This window comes from Canis lupus, chromosome 14, assembly GCF_048164855.1.
Source record: "Canis lupus baileyi chromosome 14, mCanLup2.hap1, whole genome shotgun sequence".
Lineage (NCBI taxonomy): Eukaryota > Metazoa > Chordata > Mammalia > Carnivora > Canidae > Canis > Canis lupus.
In genome coordinates, this window is record NC_132851.1 from 46,981,239 (window position 1) to 47,005,508 (window position 24,270).

The 24,270-nt window shown below is 42.9% G+C and overlaps 1 protein-coding gene across 18 annotated transcripts in view; it reads left to right on the forward strand.

Moving 5' to 3' along the window:
- DCUN1D4 (defective in cullin neddylation 1 domain containing 4) overlaps positions 1-24,270 on the forward strand; it is an 81,768-nt gene that overhangs the window by 37,946 nt on the left and 19,552 nt on the right. For 16 of the 18 annotated variants that reach the window (XR_012007106.1, XM_072775010.1, XM_072775011.1 and 13 more), the window contains 4 exons: positions 2,678-2,792; positions 5,613-5,704; positions 15,482-15,552; positions 20,037-20,128. Coding sequence is in view for 16 of the 18 variants with exons in the window: in XM_072775010.1 (XP_072631111.1) it covers positions 2,678-2,792; positions 5,613-5,704; positions 15,482-15,552; positions 20,037-20,128 (370 nt within the window). In the remaining 2 variants the exon portion in view is untranslated. Of the gene's footprint in view, positions 1-394; positions 2,657-2,677; positions 2,793-5,612; positions 5,705-15,481; positions 15,553-20,036; positions 20,129-24,270 lie in introns of those variants that run through there. The other 2 variants (XM_072775021.1, XM_072775023.1) reach the window with 2 other exon arrangements.

Consider the following 24,270-nt stretch of genomic DNA (forward strand, 5'->3'; position numbering starts at 1 on the left):
TTATTTCCCAGTTCGTGTTTTTGTCCTCCTTGGGTTTACTGGATCATCGGGTATCACCAGTTTCCATTTTTTTTTTTTGAGGCACCCCTGTACGGTCTTCCAGGGTGGCTGCACCAGTTTGGGCTCCCGCCCGTGGTGCGCGAGGGCTCCCGGGTCCCACGTCCTCGCCGGCACCTGGTCTCCTCGTGGACAGCGGGGGGGTGGTGGTGGGGGCCTGCCGGCTGGGGGCCCTGCTGCTGCATCGTGCACACCCCACCCCGCAGCATCCAGGGACAAGAATTTTTTTTTTTTTTTTTTTTTTTTGCAAAAGCTTGAGTCACTCTGACACTCTTTGGACCGTTTTGTATGCTTTAGGGTTGTTTATAAACAGGCCCATTTTTCTTTTTTTTTAAAGATTTATTTATTTATCCATGAGAGACAGAGAGAGAGGCAGAGACACAGGCAGAGGGAGAAGCAGGCTCCACGCAGGGATCCCGACGTGGGACTCAATCCCGGGACCCCAGGATCACGCTCTGGGCCGAAGGCAGGTGCTAAACCGCTGAGCCCCCCAGGGGTCCCCTGAATAGGACTGTTTTGCAGGGAAGATGGGGCGCATGTGGTGTGGGCAGTGCTTCCCCCCCTTCCTCTCCCGGTCACTTCTGCCGCCGTGGGGCTGCGGGTGCCTTGGGCCTGTGTCTCCCATCCTCGGCAGGATGGGGCCTGGTGGGGACCTGGAGAGGGGCGGCCGAGGGTCGCTTCTGTGCTGAGGGGGGAGGCGGGACGGTGGCGGCACAGGCTCCATCACGCGGTGCAGGGCACCTGCCCAGGTCGGGCTCTGGCCCTGGTCTGTGGCCCGAAAGGTGCGGCTGCACATTCCTGGCTCCTGAAGTTCGTCGGTCACCCCGGGCACCCGATGGTGGCCCTTCCCGGGGTCCTGACCGTGAGCTACTGACTGCCGTCCCCGGCCTCGGAGCAGACTTCCAGAAGGGCCGTCGGGGCATGGGCCTCAGGCCTCTGCTCCTGCTCCGTCACCATCTGTTGCCGCTCGCCGCCCTCCCCAGCCTTCCTCTCCCGGCTCTCGGCCCGGCAGCATGGGGATGCCACCACCGTGGGGTCCGGCCTGGCCCTGGCCGCACCCTGCCTCCCCCCTGCCCCATCCCCAGCGTTGGTCCTCACGCAGGGCTTGGCGCCCAAGCTCTTATCGGGTGTTTGTCTCCGTAAAACTCCTGAGCGGGGGACACATCAGTGGTGGAGGGCGCGACCCCGGGGTCCCGGGATCGAGTCCCACTTCGGGCTCCCCGCGGGGAGCCTGCTCACCTCTGCCTGGGTCTCGGCCTCTCTCTGTGTGTGTCTCATGAGTAAATAAATAAAAGCTTACAAAAAAAAACCCTGAGAAGGAGGTATCCCAGTTCTTACTCTTTAAATGATGAACTAGACCCGGTCGGTGACTGACCAAGCCCCCTAGTTGGGTGAAGGGCTAGAGCTGATGCATTGAATGCGGATCGTTCAGACACCAGCACCCTTTTGCTCTCTCGTCCTCTGACTCCCTGAGAGCCCAGGGCCTTCCGGGAACGGGCTGCTGGAAGGAGGAGAGAGACGGGGGTCCAGAATTCGTCCCTAGACACTTTTGGGGCCTTTGGAAAATCACTTGGATGCCCAGGCTTTGGTTTTCCCCATCTGTCCCGTACAGATAATTATCCCTGTCCTGCCTGGCTTTCGGGGTTATTGTGGGACCCAAATGGCATATGTGATAACGCCTGTGCCAGGATGGGCACATTTTAATGATCTTATAATTGTTTCGTAATTTGTAAGGGTTTTAGACCGTCGGAAGCAGGGACTACCTGGGTTTGAATTAAAGTTTTGCCTAACCTCTCCCTGCCCTGCCCCTATTCTCTGATCGGCATAGGCAGTCCCAATGCTTCTCTTTTCATAAGCCTGGTAGGAGGTTAACAAGTGACGACATGGTATAAGTGTTGGGAATGGGCCTGGCTCCCAGGGAGGTCTCTGTAAGTGCTCCTTGCTGGGATTGTCGGTTGTTACTACACGTGAACATCTTTCACCCAATGAAAGTCATGCTTCTGAAAATCCTGGCGGAAAGTGGCAGAAATGGATGAAAAATTATTATGGAAATTTTGTTCAAGATCATAGCAGACTGCTGTGCAAAAAAATCTAAATCCTGTTTTTCTTTTTGTTGTTGTTTTTTGTTTTTTAAGATCAGATATCTCTCGAAACTTAGAGAAGAGTATTGGGGCTGATGTGCTTGTTTGTATTTTAGAGTCAGGGTGACTGGCTGACCTGGCCTTGCCTGATGACATACACAAAGGAGATAGCGGTGCGGTTCCTTTGGAAGGAACATTGCCACGTAAAAGACACTGGAAGCTCTGATGATTTATATTAGTGTTTTTGGAGAGTAAATGGAAATTGTGATTACTTCCGTTTCTCATGTGGTTTTAGTGGGGGGAGTATTGACTTGTGTCGTTGCAAGGTTTATTTCTTGACTGTAACATTTTCTCAAAGAGGAACTAAACCCCCCCCTTTTTTTTTTTTTTTTTTTTTTTACCTTAGAACATTTACGGAGACCATCTAACCCCTTAACACTACAGGCCATGAACATTTTTTAATTTGGCGGGTGGGATGCTCTGGGAATGCTGGGCTGTGGCTAACCCTGCCGTTGTGCCCCATGGCTCTCTGTCCCCAGGAAGCCTGCGGTCTTGCAGCTCTTCAGACTGCTTTAGTAAAGTGATGCCGCCGAGGAAAAAGAGGAGACCTGCCTCCGGAGATGACTTATCCGCCAAGAAAAGTAGACACGATGGGTATGTCGCAGAGACAGTAGATCAAACTCGGTGACGTGTATCAAAGAATTTGAATTAACATTTTCAAAGTGTAGTTACCTTGTGATGTTTCTTTTACGTGTGGGTTTATAAAACAAAAACCAAATTAGGTAAGTCGAGTTCTTAGAAATTGAAGTTTTCTCTCAGTCCGTTGATCCACCAAAACTGGTGTAGAGTTTCTTTCTTTCCTTTTAAGGGCTTGTCGTCTGTGCCTGTTGAGGACCACCGGGTCGGTACGTATCTGTTCTCTACGAGGGTCTCACTTACCACACACAACCACAGGGCCGAGTGCTTGCTTCCGCAGGGGACCTGGGCCGAGAGGCTGGGGAGCACTGCGGCAGCTGGAAGCTCTCAGTCTGCTTGGAGTGTTAGCCGAGCAGAGCTTGAGGCTCAGATGAGTGAGACTTTGCTAGAAACGGTGAAAAAGGAGACTGTGTAAACCACTTCTCTTTCAGACAAGGGAACTGCTTAATTTTGGTGACTCTAAAAGTCATTTGACTTATTTATTTTAGGTATCTTTATTAGATCACCTTGATTTTCATGAGTCATTTTTTCTCTTCTCTCTCTCTCTTTTTTTTTTTTTTTTTTTTTTTTTAAGACAATAAACAGACATCGTAACTTCAATCTTTTCTGCCTTTTTTCCATTTTCCTCCATTCTGGCTCTGTAGGTTACCTCACTAATGGGCCTGAATATTCACATCTAAAAATCAAAGGGATGAGATAAGATTTTTCTGTTTCTTTCTTGCTGTGATACCTAATCTGCCCCAGCTAGGTTGGAAGGATAAGATGGACTCCGACAATGTGAAAGTGGTGTCAACTCTTCATATCCCAGATGAGTAGAAAATACCATCTATAGGAAGATAGCAGTGACTGAGAAGACCATCCCCAGCAATGTCTAGTGATTTTCAGTAGCTTTGGGAAGCCAGGTCACTTAATACTTCTTTGGTAGTGTAGATGTTATTGTCACGGAACTGTTGAATTCTAATCACCACACAGCATTTTGTGACTCTAATATGTGGCACTTGTTTTTTCTCACCACAGTCTGATACAATTTAGTGTGAAAAAGCTAGTTTAAAAACTAGTAGCTGTGTTGCAGAAGGGTGTGAAATACCCTTACTGATAGCATTTCATTGGCCACCAGAGGCATAGGGGTCTATAGCTTTAGCTGAGTTTCTTTCTTGGGCTTTTTAAAAAAACAAATTTATTTATTTACCATACAATTTTATTTACATACCATATACGTTAAGTATACGATTCAGTGATTTTTACTAAGTAGTTAAAAGTTAGGTGACCATCACTACAAACCAGGTTTAGAACGTCTCCGCCCTCTTTCCCCCCAATGAGATCCCTGATGCCATTCACAGTCACCCCTTGTTCCCACCCCCAAGCCCCCCACAACCACCAGTCCAGCTTCCATCTACAGGTTTGCCTTTTCTGGACATTTCACGTGGAGTGGTCTTTTTGTGTCATGCTTCTTTCACTTAGCATGATGTTTTTGAGGTTCATCCATGTAATAAGCATGTGTCAGTATTTTTCTTTTATCTACTGAATGCTATCCAATTGTCCTTTTTTTATGTAGAGTATTTTTAGGCAATTCAAATATTGCAGTGTCATATGTAGGTCTCTGTATTGTTGACCAGTTATATCCTGTGAGTTGAGAATGTCTAGGCCCAAGATTGGAACCTGTATGTTTGAACCCTTGGCCGGTACCCACTGTTTTTTCTGGGTACCATGGCTGTCTCTTGTAGAAGAAATACAAAACGAGTGGTTTGCAGTTTCAGTATCTTAATACTCTACAGCCATGTTCACTATTAAAACCCGAATCTCTAATCAGAGGTATAGATAGATACTCGGGTGAATGTCTAGGTCACGACTAAAAACTTACTAAAAAGTAGTTATGTATGATCTTTGCAACATATAATATATAAATTAAAACCGTATTCGTAAATAATCATAAATATGTATACACCACACCTATTGAGGCAATTTATATATAAATGAGGGAAAGAAAAATTATATACTCAAAATTTTTCTATTAAAATGACTATTTTAAAGATCCTGCCATCTCTCCCCTCCCCAGGTAGGGAAAATCTTGGTTCTTAGCCCCAGGTCATTGTGAAATAAAGAATTCCTGCAGAAAGTCACACTGCTGGCAGGAGGAGGCCACTGGGCTTCCTGACTCCGTCCTCCAGCTCATGCTGGGTATTTCTACCACAATGGGGCATTACGGGGGGCTGGTGGAAGCCAGGGTTCCTCTGCACCTCTCTGTCCTGAGGTTTCCCCCCCCCGGAGGCTTGCGCATAATTTAGTGTTTCTTTTTATTTGCTTAGTGTTCCCTTGACCTGTCTAATACTGACAGGTTCTTCTTTAGACTGTGTTCTGTGCCCGCCCTGACTCATAAGACATGAAAGTCCGGAGAATTTAATGCAGAGCCATGTCCTGTGAATGAGTTCTAGGGTCAACCCTTGAAGAAGACACCGTAGCCATTTCTGGCTGTGTCTCATTCTATCATTCTGTAGTCATTCTCGCTCATGAGGCAGAGGGGAATACATCAGATCAGTTCTTAACTGAGGACTTCTTAATCAGAGCAAAGACGTATATCACGAATTTACCATTCAGTTCTGTTTTGGGTCTGCCTGTAGTTAAAAAAACTGAAACTTTCAAATGCAGGAAGTAGAATGTTTAACATAAACTGGAAATACTGAATAGATGTCTGGTTTGGGTGAAAGAATGAAAACGATCTACTACTTAGGAGAAACTCAGCCTTTTAAAATAACTTCAGACTCCTTTCTCGATTTCTAGCATGTATAGGAAATATGATTCAACCAGAATAAAGACGGAAGAAGAAGCCTTTTCAAGTAAGAGATGCTTAGAGTGGTTCTACGAATATGCAGGTAGGTCCTCATTTAGATGATCTCAGACTGAACCTCGTGAAAATAAGGACTATCTCAGGGAGGATTAAAGGATTTAAAAATGTGCACTTTTCTGATGTGGTTTGTGTGCTGTCTCTTCCTGTTTGAGGGAGGGAACATCGTCGAAACAAATCACCAAATGTCCTATTTATAGACAGCAGCTAAGCCAAAGAATTCAGAACACTAGAAGGGAACTGAAAAGATGAATGCACTTGGGAGAAATACTCGGGATTGCTAGGAAACCTATTTAGAATGCTGGGAGTGGGTGACTGTTTGGTTTGTACATCAAAGTTAAAATAAGCTTTGCTGCTTTGAACCCTTATGTGCAATGGAATCTCTTATATTAAGTGTCTATTTTGAAAGATCATTTGGCAGAAAATGTTTGTTTTGTCATTTAAAATGTCTTAAATTCAGTCCTATTTTTGCAACTTACAATAACTGGTTGGGTAATATCATACTGAAATCCAGGGGTGGTTTGTCACTGTGGCTGTGTGCAGTGCAAAAAGAAAAGGAGTGTTTCCAGACAAGTTTGAGCCAAAGGCTCCTCTCCCTTTCCTCTTTGCCGTGTTTCTGGCCTTTTCATAGCCTATAAATTTGATGATTTCAGCCCCTTGCAAACCGATTTTCCTGTCATATCTGTCTCTGCTCCCAGCTAGGTTTCACGGGCCTCCCGTTGTCTTATTTAAAAAAACAAAACAAAAACAAAAACAAGAAAACTGAATAGATTGTACATGTGATTCCCTAGCAGTCCCCTCCAGCTTCGCCTCTTGTTTTTTTTTTTTTTTTTTTTTTTTCGCCTCTTGTTGAAAACTCCCTGCAACCTACAGGTTGGAAGACCTGACTCACTGCCATTCCTCCACCTGGAGTGTTTTCTCTCTGCTTTTCCATCTGACAGCCCTCGTTGTACATCTTCGAAGCCCCTTAATTAGCCTAATAGCCTTCTTTGTACTTTACGGGACATTTTTCATAACTAGTTCTCCTACCCTTTCATTAGGTGTCAAAGCGAGGGTGCCTCCTGTGGTCTGATCTTGCTGTTCCCCCCGCTCCCTGCCTCACCCTTTTCGTTTTCTTTCTTTCTTTTTCTTTTTTTAAGATTTTATTTTTAAGTAATCTCTCCACCCAGCGTGAGGCTTGAACTCATGACCCTGAGATCACGAATTGCACACACCACCAACTGAACCAACCAAGCGCCCCCAGCATGTGTAGGTTTCTTTTGTTTTTGTTTTTTATTTGTCTTTCGTTTTGATGTGCTTCACTTTATTAAGCATTCAGGTACTGTGTTTTTTACAGCTTGATGATTTGGGGTGGCCCTGCATGAAGCTAATCTTCCTACACCATTTTTCGGACAGCATTTGCTTACTTGGTGTCTCTATGTCATGTTTTAGCAATTTTCACAATATTTCTTTTTTTTTTAATTTTTATTTATTTATGATAGTCACACAGAGAGAGAGAGAGGCAGAGACACAGGCAGAGGAAGAAGCAAGCTCCATGCACCGGAAACCCGACGTGGGATTCGATCCTGGATCCCCAGGATCGCACCCTGGGCCAAAGGCAGGCACCAAACTGCTGCGCCACCCAGGGATCCCAATTTTCACAATATTTCAAATTTTTTCATCATTTGTTATGGTGATTTTTTTTGGGGGGGGATGTTATGGTGATTTTTAAAATGATTATTTTTTAATTAAAATTAAATTTGCCAGCATATAGTATAACACTCAGTGCTCATCACATCACTTATCCTCCTTAATGCCCTTCACCCAGTTACCCATCACCCCCCCTTCTGCAACCCTTTGTTTCCCAGAGTTAGGAGTCTCTCATAGTTTGTCTTCCTCTAATTTTTTCCCCACTCGGTTTCCCTTTTGGTCCTTTTCACTATTATATTCCACATATGAATGAAAGCATATGATAATTGTCTTTCTCTGATTGACTTATTTCATTCAGTGTAATACCCTCCAGTTCCATCCACATTGAAGCAAATGGTGGGTACTCGTCCTTTCTGATGGCTGAGTAATATTCCACTGTCTGTATAGACCACATCTTCTTTATCCATTCATCTGCCAAAGGACGTTGTGGCTCCTCCCACAGTTCAGCTATTGTGGACCTTGCTGCTGTGAACATTGGGGTGCAGGTGTTCCGGCGTTCCACTGCATCTGTTTCTTTTTTTTTTAATTTTTTTGTTTTTTTTAATTTTTTTTATTTTTTTTGCATCTGTTTCTTTGGGTGAATACCTAGTGGTACAATTGCTGGGTCGTAGGGTAGCTCTATTTTTAACTGCTTGAGGAACCTCCACATAGTCTTCCATTGTGACTGCACTAGCCTGCATTCCCACCAACAGTGCAAGAGGGCTCCCCTTTCTCCACGTCCTCACCAACATTTATTGTTTCCTGTGTTGTTAATTTTAGCCATTCTCACTGGTCTAAAGTGGTATCATTGTGATTTCGATTTGTATTTCCGTGATGATTAGTGATGTGGAGCATTTTTTCCTGTGCTTGTTGGCCATGTGTAGGTCTTCTTTGGAGAAATGTCTGTTCATGTCTTTTGCCCATTTCTTGAATAGATGGTTTGGTTTTTGGGTGTTGAGTTTGATAAGTTTTTTATAGATCTTGGATACTAGCCCTTTATCTGATAGGTCATTTGTGAATATCTTCTGCCATTCTGTAGGTTGCCTTTTAGTTTGGTGATTGTTTCCTTTGCTGTGCAGAGCTTTTTATCTTGATGAAGTCCCAATAGTTCATTATTGCTTTTGTTTCCCTTGCCTTTATAGACGTGTCTTGCAAGAAGTTGCCGTGGCCAAGTTCAAAGATGTTGCTGCCTGTGTTCTCCTCTAGGATTTTGATGGATTTCTGTCTCACATTTAGATCTTTCATCCATTTTGCATTTATCTTTGTGTACCTATCCATTTTCTCGTAAGAGCCTGGCCCCTTTGGCCACAGATGTTGTGCCATGGGGCTGGCAGATGACTCAGGCCAGACCAATCAGATAACATTTCCTGAGATTTTCAGATTGAAGCTAGGAGAAGAGTATCTTTCTCTTCGGGTGGTAGACTTGAAAGGGCATGATTCTGATTCCTGGAGGTCTTTGGATTTTTTGTTAACCACCTCAGTATCTTTCTAATGAATTCTCCTTCGTAATTTGAACAGGTTTGAGCTGGATTGTGTTTGCAGGGCATGGACATTCATACAAATGCTTACATAGTATTTGAACATATGTATTTCCATGTCACATCATGAAGAAATGAATCTCTTGAAGACATTTTGTATTCCTAAGAAAAGTGGTTGGCACTCTGCCAGGCGTTTGATAGATGGGTGCTGGATGAAGAGTTTTCTCATATTTGTATCACTTTGATTATGAAGGTTTTTTGCTTTTGTATCTTGGTTCATAGCGATTTTTATGAAGTGAGTTAAGAAAAGGATGTTTTAAACAGACAAAAAGTACACTTCTACCGTCAGAGCACAGCTCTTTTGATTTGTGTGTGTGTGTGTCTTCCTTTACAAGCAAACATAATTTTTCCATGGTATGACCACACTTCTGTTTCCTTTAAGAAGAGAACAGGCTACAGTTTTCCTTCTTGTTTGCTTTCTTCTGGCTCAGGACGGTGACATTTGGGATAAAGTTTAAGCCACATTCTTTAGGTTCCTTGAGATCCCTGTCAGATGGCTCCTTGCAGTTCATCCTTGCAAAAGTTTTGTAGGTATGGCTATCCCTATTTTTATCCACCATTCTCATTTTATAAGGGAAAATGGCTTAAAATTGGGGAATCATTCAGAGCCCCAATTAAAGTTTTCACTTTTAATGATCTCAAGCACATGGATGTGAGCTGTAGATCATTATTCAATGGTGAATAATAATAATAACGAATGGTGAGATGACCAGGGTGACTGTCAGGTTGTGCTATGGGATGAGCTAGCTAGCACGAGGAAGGCTTTAACACCCATGCTGAGTTCTGTGTCCTTAGGAAAGAGCTAGCCGGTTTGGGTGGACTCCCTGCACTTTAATCTGGAGTGGATCATACAGGCCTTGGTGGAGGAGTTGTTTCATAGGGGTGCCCCTTTAGTTCTTCCAACATCTACCCAGAGTTCTCGGTTCCACTTCTTGCCCTGCCCTCTGCTGCCTGAGGCTCCTGCATCCTGAGCCTAGCTCCTTACTGGCCTGTTAACCCCAGCACTGCTTTACACATTCTGGGATGTAGCCTCTCCCCTTTTAATATCCCTATCAGCTCCATTTCTGATTCTCAGACATGTAATTAATGAAACCCACTCCACTGGAGGCTCTTCCTCCCGGGCGCTGTGGTCGTAGGTTTCCTCCCTTTTGGACTTTGGTCCTTACGTCTTTGTGACTTGAGAAAGGAAGGTGGACGAGTGCTATTTAACCTCCATCTGAAACTGGAGTCCCATTTCTTTCCAATAGCTTGAAAAGAACCAGTTTTGCATCAAAAATTTACCTAATAATTTCCATTTTCTGAAATATATCTAAGAGTAAGGCATTCAGCCAAATATGCACATGCCAATGCTGAATTCAGAGTTATCGGGAAGCTCCCACAAGCAGATCATAGACATACTCCCAGGTCCTGAATGGAAGCCCCTTAGTTTCTATTTTGGATTAAGTTCTAGGACAGGCTTATGTTTTGGTTTACTGCAGTAAGATCAGGGACCAGGAGGAGCAGGTGCTCAGTGACCCAGTGGCCTGTCAGCAAGGGAGCAGAGGGCAAAAACAGCCGTAGGGGGCAGCGTGGCCTTGTTTGCCTCAGGGATGCAGCATGGTGGCATTATGGAAACTTCACTATGAGGGCCCTGGGCCATCATTCAAAAGGTCAAATATATTTTTTTAGGGGCAGTGCCTAAAATGGTTGGGACAGTGGGAGAAACTACTCTTTTCAGATTAATGTCTGTACATCTGCTTTCCAGATGTATCTCCGCTCTCTTGTTAGGGCATTCCACAACTTAATGATTTTAGATACAACTTTTAAAAATAATCTCCTTCATGCTTCACTTCTAACCCACTTTGTGTTATCCAGTTGCATATTCAGAATTAAGAATTCTCAGTTCTTAATGTTAGAATTAAGATGGCTGAATTCTACAAGTGGATTCATAAATTTAGTGTAAATACGATCCTAATCCCAACAGTGTGATTATAACTGAATCTAAATGTGTGCACGAGAGAGATAATCACAAAAAGAGAACAGTTGTTTTAGATATCCGGATTTTGGGTATCTTTTACATAATGTTAACAAGCTATAGTTTACTATTTTTAGGATAAAATACTACTTTTGGCAGAGTCCTGCACTGCAAGTCATGTGGTTAAAACCTTGCTGTTTAAAAACAACAGATGCGGGGCTCCTGGGTGGCTCAGTAGGTTAAGTGTCTGCTTTCAGCTCAGGTCATGATCCCAGGGTCCTGGGATCGAGTTCTGTGTTGGGCTCTGTGTCTCCTTCTCCCTCTGTCCCTCCCCACCCCTGCTTGTGCTCTCTCTCGCTCAAATAAATAAATAAAATCTCAAAAAAAGAAACCAAAAAACAAAACCCCAAACCCAGATGCAAGTATATACAGGTAACATGACAGTGGCATTGCATAAAATCTGGAAGAAAGGAAAAAACACTGGAGAACTTAACCACTGCACCATATACCTCGGCAAACCTCCTTTGAGGTATTTGCTGTTTGCCAGGCCCTGGGGTGCACTCACCTGATTTTCTAGTGCAACGAACAGACAAACTGAGAAGCATCGCCTTTGGGATGCATGCTGGCGAGAGAAGTGTCAGTGGCCAGGTGGGAGGGCGGACGGGGTGGGGAGGAAGCCAGGACCCGCCGAGGCCTTGTGCACAGGCCTGGGGAAGATGGGCGGCTCGCCAGGCTAAAGAACACATTATGGCAAAAGAGCTTTTAAATCAGGAGGAATGGAAACCAAAAGGGGCAGGAATTTTAACAGAATTATAAAGTAATGTTTTCAGATCTGCAACTACCTCCCGAGGAATCCTCTCAGTATATACCAAAAAAACAGACGTCTGTTCCTAGAAACAAAGCCACTTAGCGAAATAGGAATATGTGGCTATTTCCTTATGAGAAGTTATTCTTTGATCTCATGGCCGAAATTCTTTACAGTAGCAGAACGATGTAAAGAACAGTGATGTAACGATGAACGATGTAAAGAACAGTGAGCCATGCACAGGGTCCCCATGAGTGCCGCCTCCGCTGGCAGTGGTGGCGGGGGTGCTCTCCAGGGGGTCACCAGGCATACACAGTGACAAAAGCTCGGTGAAGGATTTATAGGTGTAGCATGAACCCTTGTGTGTAGAGAAACAAACTTAAAAGTGATTTCATTGTATATTTGCACATATATGAGCATAAAAATCTTGAGAGGAGATGTGCCCGATTGGTAAAGAAAGGGAGAAAACAGCTTTTCTCTTTAGTCTATTTTGCCCTGACTTTTGTCTGAGTATTTTATTTTCCTTTGTGGATGTATTCATGTGTCATTTGTATAACATACCCATGACTGCACACATGTCGGCATATGCACTCTCAAAGCCAAAGCTAGCAGTCGATCAGATGGGTAAATGTATTTTCATTTGAGTGAAGAAGGAGATAAGGATGCTTACCTTTGTGCCACTTATTCGCCTTTGTTTTGGAAATGAGGAGCCAGTGCTGTTAGAGGAGAGGTAGAAAGAATGGGGGATAAATGGAAAGGAGGAGGCAAAAATGGTCACTTGTTGGAGATGAAATGATCAAATTATGCCCGGAAAGCCACAGAGAATTTCATAGATAAACAAACAGCAAATAAATAGATACCTATTCCATGCACATAGAATTCTATAAACAATTTATTTTGGGAAGGTTACTTAAAGGCATTTTTAATAAATTATTGTCTCCGAGGAGTAGGGAGAGGTTGGAAGGGAAACTTGCTTTCTAATTTTTTTCACTTTTAAATGAAAACTTGTATGATGTTTATTAATGTAGCAAAAAAATAACTGAATTAAAAATACAGTAATCTTTTATTTGGATAGTAACTTTTATTATTGTCTTAATATTTAAGTATTTATTACTTAAAGATTTCAGTTTTTAAACTTTTGTTTGAAGAATAGCTCCCTTCCCCTAGTAATCAAGATAAAAGAATTAGGAATACATAGAAAAACATGTAGAATAAAAGGAGAAAAAAGAAAATCCCATAAAAGGGTAACAGATTTGGATATATGAAACAAAACATCTTGTAACAAAACAGCACATTTGTGATCAAAAGGAAAATAACAGCGTGCAGAAAAAATATTTGCCATGGCCGCACTATAAGGGAAGGGCAGAGTTTGACTTTAGGGGAGCTAAGAATTTCTGACAAGCCCTCTAGGTGATTTTAATATTCATCCTTTGTTGAGGGCAACCACCTTTATACATTCATTGTGGCTTATTATTATTATTTAAGATTTTATTTTTTTTGAGTAATCTCTACATCCAACGTGGAGCTTGGCCTCATAACTCAGAGATCAAGAGTTGCATGCTCTACTGACCATGCCAGTCAAGCATCTCTTTATTATTATTTTGTGTTGAAATTACTCCTGGAGTGCCTGGTTGGCTCAGTAAGCATGTGACTCTTGATCTTGGGGTTGTGGGTTCAAGCTCTATGTTGGGTGTAGAGATTACTTAAAAAAATAAAATCTTCCCCCCAAAAAAGAAAAAAAGGAATTCTCTGCTCTGTCGCCCTTCCTGGGGACACAGTGTCCAGTAAATGTTGCCCGGATGACATGGAGACACATGAAGATGGTGGATTCTGCAGAGCGTGCTAGATCTAGAGGCATGTCCTGTGCAAAGACTGTAGAGTGACTCCTGTATGCTGGCATTCATTCATTCATTTAATAAACTTTATAAAAGCAACTACTCCATGCCAGGTGGTCTGCTGAGGTTACACAAGAAACACGATAGCTCTTACTTTTGAGGAACTTGGAAAGACGGCTGAGCTGGGACCTAGCACAGATGTGCCAAATGTGAGAACCTCTCCTGGCATTGCTGGGGGCCCAGGGGACTGGCCCTCCCAGCCTCCACAGGTGGGGGTGGGGAGGAGTGGAGGACCCCCTGTCTGCTCTCGGTCTTAAAAACTGAATGAGGCAGCCAGCTAACACGGGGAAGGGAGAGGAAGATAGGCTGAGGCCGCAAAGTACATCTGGTGTTGGGTGTGTGTCAGGACGTATGTGCGGAGCAAACCACAGGTAAGTGTTTCTGGGTCTTGGCTTTTATTCGCTGAGTACTGTTTGTTGATTTATTTTCAAGAAACTTGATGTGGAGGTGGAAAGACTGGAAGGATGCAAAGGAAGGGAGGCACTAGATCATGGGGAACCTTACTTGATATGCCACACTTTGGACTTTATCTCCAGGTAGTGGGGAGCCATTGAAGGCCTTTAAGCCAGCATGGCTTCTGTGTTTGGGATGGCTCCTTTAGGTGGTAGCGTGCAGGATGGGTTGGAGGGTACGGGGCTGTGAAGCTGGGGAGGCCCTGAGGAGCCTGCTGTGGTAATGTGAGTCTAAAGCCTGAACAGGCCGGCACAGGAGAGGTACAGTTAAGAAATATTTGGAAGGAAAAACTGGCAGTGCAGTTGCTAAGTGGCCGTAGAAAGTGTAGGAGAAGGAAGAGTCCAGGATGACTCCCGGGGTTCTATTTCTGGTGGCGCCACCAAGTGAGACGATATAGGAGGGAAAGGACGATCCACTCAGTGAGGTGGTGGCTGAAAATGTGAAATGCAGGAGGCGGCTGGGGGCAGAAGATGGGTTTAGCTGTGGCAGTTAAACAGGAGGTAGGGCGGCCAGGCAGTGGCGTGCTAGACAGCCCCAAACTAAGGGGAAAAGCATGGGCCCGGGAGCTGGAGCATCGATGAAACTTGCTTGGGAGAGGGTAGCGAATGGACTAGGGGAGGCTTCAGGCTGGAGTTCTGTGCATCAGCTTTAACAAGTGGGGAGAAGCAAAGGAACATGCTAAGGAGCCAAAAGAGAAGTAGGAGGAAGACCAGATGAGAATAGGGTACTTCTAGGCGCTGTGGGAGGAGGCAGATTTGGGAAGAAAAAACTGCTTCAAAGTTTCTGATACCACAGAAAGGTCAGATCAAATAAAAACCAACTACCTATCAGATTTGGCAGGGGAGGTGTTATTGGTGACCTTGACAAGAAAAGTTTCAGTAGAGAGAGAGCAGAAACCAAATTGCAGTGGTTGAAGGATGAATGGGAGATGAAGTAGAGATGGAACATGTAGGCAGTGCTTTCAGGAAGAAACCGAGCGGAAGCCAGAGTGGGAAGAAAGAGGCTTTACTGCCTTATCAAGAACAGAAAGACTCCTTGCTTTTTTCCCACGTAAGAGAAGCAATTATGTTGTTTCCCAGTTAATTTTGTAAAGAAGATCGTGTGGTTCCCTGCTAGATTTCCAGAGATGATTGTATGTATTGAAATTATTACCAAAATAAGTCAGAGCTTTAAGCTAAAGAGCAGAGGAGTTGGACTAAGGTAGCCTTATCTTTAAACATAAATTATTTGTAGCCTGTGTCCCTAGGTTGAAAGGCATGGCAATAAATTGACTTAAATGACGGTGTAAAGCCGAATCCTTTAAAAGGAAGTAACAGAAATTCAGAATGGTTTTCAACTTATCACTCAGTGATTTCTTCTTTCAGGAAGGCTTATGGCCTGTAAGTGTTTGATTTTAGTTTACTTTAATAATATTTTAACAATATGTTACTACTCTAGTAGTAATAGTTTACATGGGTAGATTTAATTTATCTAAGATTGCATTTCATCACAGGTACTGATGATGTTGTAGGTCCTGAAGGAATGGAGAAATTTTGTGAAGACATTGGTGTTGAACCAGAAAATGTAAGTCTAACCTATTAAGTTGGACAAATCAATTGATTATTTTCCTTAACTCTTTTGTCCTTTGACAAATGAAGCAACAGTAGAGACGTAACGGTGGGTTAGTTTTATGAGGCAATCTAAGAAATAAGTTCCAATTCTAATTTGATTTCTAAGCAAAATTTTTTGTTGTAACTGGTATGGTGTAACTAGTCACTTTTTTTCTCTTGTTTCATTTCTTGTATCTAAAAGATATGATAATAAAGTAATTAGATGTTTAAAAAGTGATGTGGATCTGTGTACCTCCAGTAAGAGATCAGCCGGGAGACTGAGTCACGGTCTATTCTGTATTTGTGCGGGCTAATGTAGTTTATCCACATCTTTTTTTTTTTTTTTTTTTTTTAAGATTTATTTATTTATTTATTCATGAGAAACAGAGAGATTGAGAGAGAGGCAGAGACACAGGCAGAGGGAGAAGCAGACTCCATGCAGGGAGTCTGACATGGGGTCTCCAGGATCACGCCCTGGGCCGAAGGTGGCTCTAAACTGCTGAGCCACCAAGGCTGCCCTGTCCACATCTTTGAATAATTAATAACTTGTAAGAGTTTTGCGTAGATTGTAATTATCAAGAATTTTTCATAGTTCTTTTGCTTCTGATTGAATTTAACTCTGGGATTGCTTTTTAGTATAAAGGTCTTAAGTATTTCCTTAAAAAATTACGTTAGAAAAAAATTACATTAGAAGTTAAGTTTATATGCTTAATGATTTTTTTCCTACTTCTTATCATCATGTTATTGTTGAATATCTTTCCCTGTTCCTACATCATCTCTCTCAAACTAAAATGAAAAATGATGCTCATACAAGTGTCCTGGCTCATTAACTGTGCAGTTTAATATTGTATTAGCCTCCAGTTTAACAAATATGTCTCAGATTCTAAATGAATTTATGATCTAGGAGGGATCTTAAGAGATCATCCCCCTCATTCAGACTCTTCTTGGCTCGTTAGCTGGTGCCCATGCATATATCATGTTTTTAAAGAAAACTAGAAATCAAAAAAAACCAAAAAACAAAAAAAAAACAAAACTAGGAATTAAGACCACACTTTTTTGTTAAAACTTTTCTCTACTCTTAATGTTTGTGTGCCTCTGTCCTCCTCCCAAATCCCCCCAACACTTTACATTTTCTAAAGAGCCTTTAGCTCGCTACATGGATTTTTGTCTTGTATTTTTTTATTTTAATGTGATCCAGTTTAGGTATCTTAATAAATTATTCAGCTTGCTATAAAGGTTTGGGGACAACTGGGCCAATAGTATTTGCCTGATGTGGTCCATAGACTAGTCATAGACCTAGGAAAGAACATTTTACTGGCTGTATGAAAGGAAGTTTCCTGATGGCCTGGGCCAAGGTTAGCAGAGTGTTTGTTTTCTGGACTGAGTAGTAAGGAGTGAGAGTGACTTGGGCCTGAGAGAGGACCTAAAGGTTCTACCCAGAGCATAGTCATCAGCACTCGGCCAGAGGGGGCTGGAGGACGCCAGTGGGGCCCAAGGGGAGGGATCCAGAGGCCAGGCTCAGGCCTCCAGGGTGAGAGGCATTGTGTGAGCATTTACTCTCAGCAGCCTAGAAGGACCTGTTGGGTGGAGGGAGTGCTGGTGTTGATTCTAGTTCTTCAAATACCAGTACTCCATAATGGAGAGATGCCGTTGTTATCCTTTTGGGGAGCAGTCATGAGGCCTCTCGTTGTCAGTTTCTGTAGGAAAAGAGTCTTGAAATGTCGAGTCACATTGAAGACTAGACTAGGAGACCGAATTTAGAATATTTTTCCAAAGTATTTATTACCGTGCTTCAGTTCTAAGATGCCACTGATAGAGGCTGTATTTTTTATAATCACTAAGAAAAAATGTTGCTAAGTAAACTCTGATATGCATCAATTGTGAATGCATCCCAATTTCAGAAATGTTAACATCTGAAAAATAAGCAATAAAATAATTTTTTAAAGGCTTGTCTTCACTGTTGCCTTAACGCTTTAAAGCACTTTAAAGGTTTTAAAAACCCTCACCTTGCCTTTACAGCTTATGAAATTTAAGCAGGCTTGTAAAATTCAAATCTGTCATATACGAAGGCAACAGCAAAATCCTTTATTTAAGTAATTAACATCCTGATTAGCTACCATAAGAAAAGGTCCATTTTGTGTAAAGAAACACTCACTGTAAATATCAACTTGGCTTTTTAGGCACATTTCTTGCATACTTTGTGTGTGTGTGTGTGTGTGTGTGTGTGTGTGTGTCTGTGCCCTAACCATTTTTTTTTTTTTTACTTAACAAGTGTTAATGTGGAACTGTAAACCTTTCTGATAGAGGATTTAATATATAATATAGATTTTGTTTGAGAACATACTGAGTTTGAATTAGAAAAATGTGGGTTATTTTACCTAGGTAAATTGATATTCTGGAGTCAGAATTCCAAGAAAAGCTGAGGCATGAGGAGAAATGTGTAAATTGGAAGAACATGTAAGCTCTTTTTGGGAAGTTCTGAGTAGATCCTGGCCTCTTAAGTTAAAGTTTTTTAAACCTATTAAGCAATCATATCTTGTGATGATATGCATTGGTTTGCTAATCAGTACTAGTAATCTACCTACTAGTCTGGATTTTTTAACCTAAAAAACCTAGTGACTTTAAAAACTGGTTATGTACTGATTTAATTGAGATTTGATGAAAGGGCTTAGATTCAGTGGGTTCTCGTTGATAATAATTTCCAAGGTGGAAAACTGATGCTGAAGTCAGCATCAAGAGAAAGCCTTTCATTAATCTTGCATCAATCTTGAAGTCAGCATCGAGAGAAAGCCTTTCATTAATCTTGCAGTTATAAATTAGACAAAGCTGGACATTTTTAGTCTACAAACTAACTTGTTGGCAAATAAAAGGACAGACGTTCTGAACCTCCTAAATGACTATTCTGGAGTACTTAATGTGTGTGTTGGCTCTCAGAGTCTAATTAAATCATCTAAAGTGATTTCTAATTGACTGCTTGCCTTAATTTTTTCATGTTATATCATCCTCTTACCACCATCACCACCTGACCCAGTGGGGCTGAGGACTAATGTTTTAGGGCAGTTCTTCTGGTAGTTGACGTGAGCCTTCAGGTCCTGTGTAAAGAAATCAGATTAACTTCCAAATGTGGAATATGCTAGTCCCTGGCCACCTTTTGCAGAAACATCTATTTTTTTTCCCCATTGTTTTTATTTCCCCCATTGGTTTTTGTTACAACAAATGGAGATGTAGCCATTCAGCAGTGTGTATGTGGTCCCCAGGTCAGGACTTGGGTGTCCCTTAGGTATGGACAGCCGTCCAGGATACTCAGTCCTACAGAGTGTCTGGAAGGTCCTAGGAAATCCCTGCCCCTCTTCTTTACCTGTCTAGGGCTGACCTACTTTCTTTTTTAGTTACTCCTCCTCTAATCTTGGGTCTTTGAGGTAGGTGAGATGGGAAGGCTTCCACTTCTTCCCCAATCATGGATGGGTAGACCCGGCTGTGTCCCTGTGCAGGGTCCCGGACAGCTGGAAGCTGATGTACTTTTGAAATGTAACTTTGTGTTTACACCTTCGGTGTTTATTAAACTCACCATCAGGATCTCTGGGCCATTTCTTCCCTAAAGCAGCTAAGTGGTAAGCAGTGCCGTAAACTAGAGTCATCACGGTTCCTGATACCTGCAGGGTCTCAGAAGATTCACTCAAAGCAAGAGCGGTGCCCCTCTGAGGAGTGATTGGGCCGTGCGCCTCAGCCTGTGCTCGGTCCAGGCACAGCCTCTTTAGGGGAATGTTGAGCCATTTTATATCCTATTCCTCCAGTGTATATGGTTCCGTTCACCAACATTAATGTGTTTGTGATACAACTCCACTATTACAATTGTCCTGCCACCCACCTTTTTATTTTTTAGCCCTCTGCTCCTGTTCTTTTCACTTAATAAACCTTGGAGATTGTTCCCTGTTTCTGCTGATAGCTCTCCTTGGTTTGTCTTAATGGCAGCATCGTATTCCTTTGTGTGGAGAGTATTCAGCAAGGAAATGTTTAATTAGTCCCTTATTAATAGATGTTTGGTTGTTTCAGTCTTTGGCTGCTATAAATAATACCACAGAGAACATTGTTGCATATACATCTTCGTGTGTATGTGCAGGTATATCTATAGGAGAACTTTCCTTAAGTCCTGGAATTGCTGAGTCAATAACTCATTTTGAATTTTGATAAATATTGCAGAACTGCCCTCTGGAGAGGTTAATGGCTTTACACTTCCACCATCATGCATCATAAGAGTTCATGTTTCCCTAAGGTCTTGTCAGCAGACTAATTATCAACCTTTTTAGATGTTTTCCAAACTAGAACTCGTTTTTGAAGTTACCCTGTTCATATTTCAGTGACTGAACAGAAGCATTTGGGAAGTTGTTGATATGTCTCATTTCCTAAGATCTGTCATTCTGATTTGATCAGTCTATTTTTTTGTTTGTTTTTATACAGGTAGTTATGCTTGTCCTAGCTTGGAAACTGGATGCACAAAACATGGGTTATTTTACTCTACAGGAATGGTTAAAAGGAATGACTTCTCTACAGTAAGTCCGGAGGCTGCCCTGGGCTGGAGGTTGGGGGGAGGCTTCCACGCACTCCCCAGCTGGCTGCTTCCTCCCCGGGATGTCAGGGAGCCTGGATTAGGTGACTGGAGGAAGCCACGTGCTCTGGCCGACTTCCCTGTGGCCATAGGTATAAAGACCAAATCCTATTTTTATATGGTGAAGAGAGGACATTATGCATGAATTTTAGCAATTAAAATTTTTATACAACGTATATTGTTTATTTTAGTATTCTTCTAGAACAGATCTGCCCTGTAGAAATAGACCAGCCTCTCCTCGTAGATGTCAGCCATATGTTTAATTTTAAATTTCCTAACAGTTGCATTAAAAAAAAAAGTTAAACTAAAGGTAAAATTAATTTTAACGTATTTTATTTAGTATCCAAAAATGTTATTATTCCAACATATAATCAGTATTTTAAAAATTAATGAGCTGTTCTTTCTTCATATTAAATCTTCAAAATCTGGTGTGTATTTTATATTTCTGATCTGTCTCATTTTGCATTAACTGTATTTGAAGTGCTTGGTAGCCACATGTGTCCAGTGACTACCATATTAGCACACTTGCAGAGCTTAAAAAATAGCAAAGGCAAATTACCAGCATCTGGTTTACATGTAGGGAGAAAAAGTTGACTAGAAACTTTGACTTTCAGATGAGTTATTTGATGTCTTCTATTTTATATATTCTGATTTTAGCTTTGGCAAAATTGGAGCTTGATTACTCGAGTGATTAAAAAGTAGTAATAGCTTCTACTTGTGTTACCTGAGCCAGAATAAGAAAAAAGAAATAGTGTTTTTTTTTTTTATGTGTCCACTTTGCACACGCGTGTATGTGTGAGGGTGTACATGCACTTGAGTTTCACTCAGGAAAACAGTTGCTACTCTGTACTCCGCATTGAAGGATACAGTGGGGATGGGTGAGTCAGTGTTTTCGTGGTACTGGAAGACGAAGTGCTGATTCTTCGCATGAGAAGTTTGGTCTAAAGTGCTGGGGGATGGCTCTTTTCCTTTTCACTTTAACTTGGAATAACAGACTTTGATATTTACTGGATTGAAATTGGAGTGGAAATGGATTTATGGTTTTATTTAAACAATTTTGGAATTTGTCAACTTGCTAGCATTGTCCATTTGTTATTGATGAGAGTGCTTTCTTTGCACTTGGTTGTAGTAGTCTTATTGCACTTTTCACTGCTCTCCCGTGTGAGCCTCATGGCTGCCTGCTAAGGAAGACAGATCAGGCTTTATCCTGCACATTTTGCAAATGAGGAAACTGAAGCTTAGCAGGGATACAGGAAACGTTAAACTAAGTGGCAGGATTGGGAAGAAAACCCCAAACTTCTGATTCCTAAGTCATGTTCTTCCTCTGACAGTTACCGTCTGATGGCAAACGAGTGTTAGGTAAAAGTCAAGTCACCCTTGATACGCCTTCCTGACAGCATGCTCTAGAATTTTAGAGTTAAGCCCTCTGAAGTCTCTTTAAAAATTGTGTTTTTTGGTGTTGGGAACATGCTAACTTTGATTGTTTTCCTCACTGCCTTCCAAACACAGCACAGGATGGCTGCTCCTTTTGAAGGGTCCCTGGAGATGATGAACGTGTGGCCATATCAAGATTTTATTTCAAGGCTTCAGAGGAAGCACCATTAATATTTTTCAGGCACATTTTCATTTGTCTTAAGAGGGAGGGGATAATACCCATTTTTATGTACTTCTACATTCTTTTTCATATTTGTCTTTACAAAAGAGTGTTACACAGTGCCAGGCCTTTTCCCCTGTGTTTTGAGGGTCACGCTGCCTGGGAGGTATGCAGTTTCCTGGAGGAGGTCTGTGTATTTTTGGGGGGAGGGGGCAGTCAGAAGGGGATTGCAGGGACCCTGCCGGGTCTTTGTTGGGAACTCCGCTTAACACTTGGTGTGACACATTTGGTGGCAGATGGGTTCCTGTAGGAGACTGCCCCTTGGTCCTCGCCCTTCAGGGTGGAATGACAAGCCCGACCCCCTCTAGGGACATTGAGGAGCTTGCTTTGTTTTCTTGGTCTGAAACTCTGAGATTGCTTTCCTAATCAGTGAGGAAGACATCATTAGAATAACCTTTAAGGTTCTGTGTAGTTCGGAATAGTCCAATGTCAAGTTTTAAGAACGTCCGCTCCCCCTCCCTCTGACCTCCCTAGATTCATCATTTGTTCAGCAAGTATTTAAGAAGCTGGGAGGTGCCAACCACACTGTTCTACATCCTGGGGAAATAAAATCCACAAATTAGACAGTCCATTCAGGGCAGGGACTTGGAAGCAAAGTCCAATCAAAAGACTCAAAAGTCTTTTGACTTCTTGAATTAAGTAGTGTGTGTGTGTGTGTGTAAGGTGTGCATGCTCTGTAAGTAAGAATGCTTAGAAGTGATCACTGACGTGCTGTAAAGATGGGAAGTAGTCCATCTTCTGGGTTACCGATTTTGTCTTCTGTTTGGGATTTTTGTTCTTGTTTGATCTCTTTCTGGTTTTATTAAACCTGTCCAGTGAAGTGTTTTGAACTCAAAATGGAATTAAAGTGTGCATGAGAGTGTCTGTATATACGATACCTATTTGATTAAAATGCGAAGTTTGAAGAAATGGCTCCTGTACAGTGGGCGTGTGTGCTAGAAACGGAAGGGCCACGGGTTTTCGAACCAGAGGTTTGAATCTGCTCCACCACTTTCTGCGGGTCTGGCCGCAGTTCCAAAGCCATGAAGGGCCGGTGATGCACTGGGGCTCACACCTGGGCTCTGAGAACTCCCCCTCTTTGACCCGGGCCGGGGAGCAGCCACAGCAGCTGACAGCAGCTGGTGGGGAGCAGTCGTCCCCAGGCTCCGTAGATTATTCTCAGTCCGGAGAAGGCCCAGCTCGTTTCAGTTGACTACTTGTTTTACTCATCGCCTTGGTTGCTTCTGATGAATTAAGCTTATAGAGATGTGTACGCAGAACAGAACAAAAGCGTGTTAGAGATGTGGCTGACTTTGCATAGAACTGATGATGGGCTGGAAAAAGACCTTTGGCTAAGTGAAGGGGTGAAGAAGGCCTCTCCGTGGGTCATGAGAACTGCTTTCCGTTTTATAACCTGAGGCTTGTTGTCCGGATTCCTGGTGCTTCTGAATCTGTTGCAGGAGCAAAACTCACATAAGAAATGGCCCCACGGTATGTGCACGTTTTGTTTTGGGAAAGGACAGTCCCTGAGTGGTGTGGCACGGTCTGCCCCTCTAAGGCTACCACGGGCTTCCTTACGTGTGGTGCACGGAAAAGCAGGGGAACGGGCTGAAGACGGGGCTGCTTTACGGGGCTGCTTTTCCCCTGCCAGTTTCTTCCCAGGCCGGGTTAGGAGGGACTCCGTCTGCACTTGATCTCGTTGAGCGACCACTAGGTGGCAGTGTGTGGTCCGGGCCGGGTGACTCAGCGGCCTGTTCCCTGGTGGGGTCAGGCCAGAGGCTTCTGTGGGGTCGGGCCCCTTTCAAAGCAGATGAAACTCTTTAATGATGATATTAGCTCCAGCCTGTGTAGCTAACTGTCTTTAGTACATACGTGAAGTGAAAAATTCACTTTGGGCATTTTATGCTTTGCGCTCCGGACAGGATCTCTGAGTGTCTTTCAAACATAAGGACATCTGTGACCAGGGTGGTAGCTGGACTCCCGGGCTTGCTACAGAACTTCACATGTGGCCTTGCGGTTCTACCCAAAGAGTCACAGCTATCTCGTTTTCTTAGCTGGGTAGCAGTAACACTTGTCTAGGTGAGGAGTCCCTGCCCTTGAATCTGTTGAGACAAACATCCGTTCTTCCTCTCGTTGGGCAGGAGTACACTAAACCACCTGCCAAAACCTGGCCAATTTCCTGTGGTTTTGGTCCTTAACCTTCCTTTCCAGTGAAGAGCAGAGACCTTGGCCTTAAATATTTTGGTGTCTGTTTTCTTTGACCCTCCCCCATATTATTAATAAAATATTATTAGTTATTTATACTATTTAAAAAATCATACAGAAGAATGTCCAATGCAGAGTAAGTCCTGCTCCCCTCCTGCCTCCTCCACTCCTGTTTCTTGTGTGTCCTTTTAGCCTCCATCACCCCTCACTTGGAGTCTGGTACTAGATCTCTAACAAGGCTGTCAGCA